The 6,986-nt window shown below is 33.9% G+C and overlaps 1 protein-coding gene across 1 annotated transcript; it reads left to right on the plus strand.

Moving 5' to 3' along the window:
* On the plus strand, positions 1,126-3,359 carry LOC107628772 (nuclear speckle splicing regulatory protein 1; the record flags this gene model as incomplete). The annotated part of the gene is given in 4 exon segments (XM_016331370.1): positions 1,126-1,285; positions 1,477-1,599; positions 2,161-2,379; positions 2,586-3,359. Coding segments are annotated over 4 exon segments (945 nt in total). The 3' UTR covers positions 3,033-3,359.

Raw genomic sequence — 6,986 nt, forward strand, 5'->3', positions numbered from 1 at the left:
CTAAAGTATTGAAGACAGCACAAAACCAAATCTATATATAATGTCATTGCAGCAACTCACAAGAACCAACATGGTAATAACAAACTAAACATGGTAAGATATATGTCAGTAATATTGAAGACAAAGGAATGCTGATGAAGAAGATTGGAACCATTATTATAGCAAGAATGTTGTTGAGGGTGCTGATTAGTTTTAGTGATTGATGATGATGATGATGAGATGATTGTGGGTGTTGTTGCTGAAGAAGCACTATTACTTGTGTTTGTTGTTTTTTTCAAACAGAGTTAAGGATGATTAAACAAAATGGTTCAGTGTACACATTATTGAATTACAAAATTAGTCAGCTGCTGTGCAAACAACTAACTTGTGCCATTGTTGAATTTGAATTTATCGTTATCACGCATATTTTTATCTTGAAGTTTTTGGGTTTGGGAGTGGTAATAAGAATTGAATACGCAACAGAATTACACAAGATATGCTAGGGGAGATGACAATTCAGCTACTTGTTAACTATTTGGTTTATATATATCAATATATGTTAGAGACAGTCTTTGTTTCTCTAGTTGATTTTATTGAAACATCACTATAAACTTGGATGGATAAAAGTGGAATTTAACTTGAATGTCTCATTGATATAAAATTATTTACAAGGATATAATATTATTTAAGGTTTTTATGAATTGACTATTAGTTAATTGTGCAGGATTTTCTAGATTTATTATCTTCAAAAAATAAATTATAACATGATTATCAAAGCTTTTCGAAAGTAAGTATGATAATTTCTTATATGATTTTTCATATGACATACGTATTTGTGTAGGTGTATTTTGTATTTGCAATGTAAATCTTATTGCCAATCCAAAACCTATAAATACCCAATCCTGAGCTACTTCATCTTTCTCTGCTTTGTTTTGAACCCTATTCCCAAAATTCTCTTCTTCATTTTCCATCTACAGGAACTCGTCTTTATTTGTTCTTCGAGTAATATCAGCTGCATTTCTTTTTAAAAACATTGTTTCATGTAAATTCTGGTGATTAAAGCCTTATGGATTGATACAAATTAATTTGGATCATAAAAAGAGTGTTTTCTTTGCTTTGTGTTCAAACAGAGGCAAAGAAGGTTGGTGAAATGAGCAAGTACGGCTTAAACCTTAGGCCTGCAAAACAGAAGCAACAGCCAAAAAGGCCTCCCCTTGCAGCACCATTTGGATTCAATGATGATGAAGAGAATGATGTTGAGAGAGAAATCGCTCTCCAAGCTAATAAGAAAAAGACTCTTAAGGACGTAAGTTGATGCTTCTCTAGTATAATAGAACTTGTGAATTACATGGTTATTATATTTTTTAGTTTATTTGCTTAAGTAAATATAATGCCGATCCCACCTAGTGGGACAAGGCTTTGTTGTTGTTGTTTGTTGCTTAAGTAAATATAATCTCACATCCTTGTGTGTGTGGGTGTTGTTTGTTAAACTTGAAGGTTGAAGAGCAGCAAAAGAAAGCCTTAGAAGAAGATCCAACTGTATTTGATTATGATGGAGTCTATGACAAAATGAAAGAGAAAGTTGCCCGCCCATTGATACAAGATCGTGAAGAGAGAAAAGTATGGTAATTATTTTCAGAATGACGTGATCTTTGTTCTATTAAATCATTTTTGTGGACTAATTTTCAGCATGTAGAATTTCAATACTTTATGCAACATAATCTTTTGCCAAATTTTCTTCTCAAATCCCTTTTGTTTCGGGGCTTGAATTATGATACAGAACATTGAAGATGGACACATTTGCATAGCAAAAGTCCAATTTATAAAGATATAACAACATAACCAAATATATATATATATCAAGTATGCAAGTAGCATATGAAGCTCTATATCTACGATTAATAAATATAGTATGGTAGTGGTAGTGTGATTGTCACAATGGCATGCAGCCCTTCTTGAAGCAGGGTTGATTTGTAATCAACACTTTGTTTTAATACATAAAGTCTCTGGTCTATATGCTTCTTGTTTTATGGTTAAAAATTATTTTTTTGTGTTATAATTTTGTGAGTTAGTTATTATTGTTATTATTATTATTATTATTATTCCAAAAAAAAAATTTCAGTTTCATGCCAATTGACATTGCCACTCATCAGTCATCATCCTGCAAATTTTGTGATGCAGCCAAGGTATATCCAAAATCTGATTAAAAAGGCAAAAGAGCGAGAACAGTATCGCGATATTGTTTATGAGAAAAAGATTGCCAAAGAGAGAAGCAAAGATGACCACCTCTATGCTGACAAAGACAAATTTATTACTGAAGCTTACAGAAAGAAGCTTGCTGAACGTGAGAGACAGATGGAGCTAGAACGACTGCGTGAACTTCAAGAGGAGAGAGATGATGTAGGTTCTAGCATTTTAAAAATTTCCCATATTAATTATCATGTCTTGGTTGCCAGCTTGATTGGTAATGGAAGAACAGTCTTGCTTTTCGTTTTCTTCCATATCTCCTAATTGAATTGATGTACTTCTTTATGGTTCAATTCCTATATTTCCAATTCTCTGTTTCTTGCATACTGCTGACATACAATTTTCATATTTGTATATAGGTTACAAAGAAGAAGGACTTTTTGCTTGATTTTTATACAAACCTTGATAAAAATGTTGCATATGGTGCACAAGATCCTCGGGGGAGGAAACATGAGAATCGAGCTGAGCAAAGAACTGCAGAGACACGCGAAGACACAAAGCATGATGCACCTGATCAACACCAGCATAATGATGTGCCAGATGAATTGCAGAATTCACCTGTGAAGTCTTCCATGGAAAACGATGTGGATCAGGGTGAAACTTCTAATCCTTCCAACAGAACTGTTGATCACTCAGATATGAAGCCAAATTCTGAGGGGTCTGTGGAAGGAAAGGATTCAGTTGAACAGTCATCAACTTGCCAGCCAAAGCCTGATCATCACAAAAGAAGTCAAGATGCTGTGACCGCAGCAAAAGAACGGTTTTTGGCCCGTAAGAAAGCAAAAGATAAGGATAAGGAGCTCTGATTTTTTCTTTTCCCTTTCTAGGCTTTGTCCAACGTCGGGTGACAGATCTTTTATTCATTAGTGGATGATATTATGTTCCTACCTACATTGTTAAAGAGCTTAATCGGGGGGAAATAGTAATGTAAGTTATTTTGCCAAGTTTTTATGGTATGCAATCTCGGTATCGGTTTCTGAATTCATCATATTGATTCCCCTGACTAACATTGATTATCACATGTTGAGTTCATGAAAGTAGAGTTTGAAATTAGGACCTCCTTTGTATTGTTCAAAAATCTAACTATATATCATTTTCCAATATAAGTTTTTCCGTTTTGTTTTTGGTGGGTATATTCATTGTACTTTTCTCATAGCAATTCACTTGGTTTAATTTTCAATATTATTTATCGATGAAGTGAGCAGTGACATATGAGGGCAACGATGCGATAAAGTGGTAATATCAAAATTTTGCAGCTTCAAAGCAAAATTTAGCCTCTAATTTATTTACAAGATTAGTCACGTTATTTCGAAACCCAACTCTTTATTGTTGTGTGAGCATGGTTTGTACTTTGTAGCATAACACATAAAATCCAGAAGACAAAAAAAAGTATTCAAGTGAGAGAATTAATAAAACCAGCAATTAGAAGTTTAGAACCACAATTTCTCATTTGATCCAAGCTAAAAGACTTTGTTAAGCAACTATAGAATAAGATTTTTCTGTTTTATATATTAACAGAGACAAGTATTTTAAAAATTTGCTTCATTTTGTGCGATAAAATGGTTTGGTTTCCATCCATTTTTGACAGTACGCCCACATATCTTTATGTAAAGATAATTAAAAATTATTAAATAATTTAATATATTTGATTAAATTATTTAATAATTAATATAATATGTATTAATATTTTAATTATTATCTTCACATAAAAATATTTTTATGAGAATAGGCACGCAAAAAACTTATAATCCATCTACATTCTTCAATGGAGTGACTAAGTGGGAGGCACACGAATATAACCTAAGAATAAGGCTTTGATACACGTGGAAATTAGTTTTTGGATTTATTCAGAACCATACCTAATAATTAGTACATTGTTGATCATAATTCATAAGCTTATTTTCTTGATTGAACCGATTATCTTTTTTTTTTCTTCATAATCTCCAATAATCTCTTACAATTATTGTCAACTGTGCATCCGTGTTTATCATATAGAATATAATAATAATTCCCCTACTCCACCAACATCAAGCAGCATTGGTTTTTGGTACAATAATCACCACTTATATTACTGTTACCTTTTCTTTTACTGATCAAACTAAGGTAGGTTAAACACCTTTCGAACATGTTTAAGCACACTTACACGACATGGAATATCTTGGATTAGATATCCGATATGGATAAATATGACAAATTAATTAAAAGCAGCTAATAACTTCTAAATTTTGAATGTGTAATGTTTTAATTTTTGGATCTGTTAATTTGCTAGTGACACGATATTTTATGAAAGGCTTTGTTTATTGTTGTTGTTATTGTTGTTTTTTTTGCAAGTGGTGTTGTGTTATTGGCACATGCATGAGAAATTAAAAATCAATTTTTTAAAACTTTTTTAAGTGGTGTTTTGTCATCGGCACAGGAGAAAAAAAAGTAACACTCTGCATTTTCCTCCTGAAGAATAGTCAAAGGGCATGTCTTTTCTTTTAATAGTTTTGTTTTTCACCGAATACTCATCATTATTATCCTAGGTTACAAGAAGTATGGTGGAGGGAACTAGTCACCATAATATGCAAGTGTTGGATTCATATGTTGTTGACTGTTTAATTTGTAGAAGCAACTTACTAAAAGAAAAGTTATTATTAATTTATTAGCATGCTTTTAAATTTCTATAATAAAAATAGTAGTTCTTTATATAGAAGCTGTATTAGTTTAATTTCTTGAGAAAACTTGGGTAGAAATGATTATTTGCATGAATAAGATGCGTCATCAAAAAGTTCAAAAGTAATGTTACACAACTAGTGGACTAATTATTACTAACCTAAGTGGATTAGGGAGGTCAGAGCAAGATTATCCCCAATATTGCTACACAGAATAGTAATCTTAAGCCTGACATTGTAATTTATGAATGGAACACTCGAGGGGTCAATGTTTTGTTGAGAATAATAATATCCAAGGATTACTATCTTCTTCCAATTCTGCAAAATCAAGTCTACATTTTTTGTTTTTATTCAATTCTTCCCTTCATGTCTAATTCCTAATAGAATAATTATTTTCTGATGAATAAGGGTTGTAAAGTGAATTCGGTATATTAGAGACCAAAATTTCAAGACGTTATTTATACTTGACTATTATTTTTAATTAAATTCTGAAAATCTAAATAAAATAATTAATATAGTTGTTCCGGGCTTACCTAGAATCGGATGGTGGTTGGGCTTGTTTGTGAGGCCCAAGCGCTAGAGGAGGGTGGTCTCCGACTTGCTATGCGTCTGGGAGCCGCCGTCCGAGTTGTGTAGGTGAAAGAATGGGGGGTGGTACCTGCAAAGACACTCTGATGCCTAAGTTAGCATGGGGTTAAGCAGGTTTAGAGAGTATTGGAACTTAGAGATACCTGAGGGGTGTCAGGATATTTATAGCGGTGAACCAATAACCACCGTTGGAGTAGTGCCACCTTTTGAGGTGGATAACCGTCCCTTTATCTTAGGGAAGTTGAGATATGCCTCCTGGAAGTGGGTTGAGAGATTTTAGGGGCAGTTACTTATTTGAATAAGTGTTATCTGCCAGCTAATCTGCTATCCCGACTTCCTTGGGGTGGAGTCTGTGTCGTATCCGACCTCTTCTGAGGAGGTCGGTGAGTAGTGAAAGCCAATCTTTAGATTGGGCCTTTTTATCTTATTTGGACCTGGGTCTTAGTGTTGGGTCAGGGTATGAACAGTGCCCCTACTCGAGTTCAATCTCTTTTTCTTAAGAGTTGGATTTGAGTATTTGAACTCGGGCTTGTAGGCTCTGTATGATTGGTTTTAGCACATCTTACTTAACCAAAGAATATTTCTTGTCCTAGTTTTGTACAACTCGTTCAATTCGAGTTGTTTTGAGGATACATGACTTGTTTTAATACAAATCACCTTTCTGAAACTTATTCTGATTTTTTACGACTTATTTTGATATAAATCGTTTATTTCAAGCTTTGCTTTTAGATAGACACAACTTGTACTTGACACAATTTCGTTGAAAATATGGTTGGCTGGCACAACTCGTTTAATCCGAGTTGTCCTTATGTTGTTATGAATGCTAGAACAAGTTTTCTTTAAACAACTTGTTTTTGTGAGATTGTTCCATTTTATACGACTAGGTCGTTTATTTTTAGAACTTGTAGAGATGAGATCGTGGGCTTGAGATTTTGTACGATTCATTTGTTACCTGTGTGGGTCGAGTTGTTAAATCGTATTTATGCCTCAAGGGGCATATTTAGTTAAGTTACTTTTGCGATTTATTCTAAACACAACTTTTTCAACCCGTTTGGCCCGAACTGTTTCGAGGTGTTTTCTTTTCAATTCGCGTATGTAGCTTCTTTCCACCAATTGGTTCCTCGTCGCTTCATCCGGGTGATTTCTATAGGATCGGCCCGTGATTTTCGCGGTTTATCGAGCTTCAATTGGTGTGTGTTAATTGTAGAAAATCAATTTCCATAAGAAATTGTAGTATCTCCTTATATTGGAGGTGTGTCGCGACCTTGGCAGTTCTTCACCCTTGAGGTCAGACACTTTGTAGTATTTCTTTTCTAAGACTTCAATAATATTGTAGGTCCTCTCAGCTTTCCTTCACCCGACCTCAGTATCCCGCCATTATTTCTTATCAAGATGAGGTCTTTTGCGGTGAATCTCGTAGCCATCCTTTGTCTCAAAATCTCTTCTCTCATCCGAGTTTGCTATCAAATTTCTAGAAGGAAGTCAGGCTTTTCTTTTTGAGCTTGAATGTTATCAACT

The sequence above is a fragment of the Arachis ipaensis genome, chromosome B03 (assembly GCF_000816755.2).
Source record: "Arachis ipaensis cultivar K30076 chromosome B03, Araip1.1, whole genome shotgun sequence".
In the NCBI taxonomy this organism is placed as follows: Eukaryota; Viridiplantae; Streptophyta; class Magnoliopsida; order Fabales; family Fabaceae; genus Arachis; species Arachis ipaensis.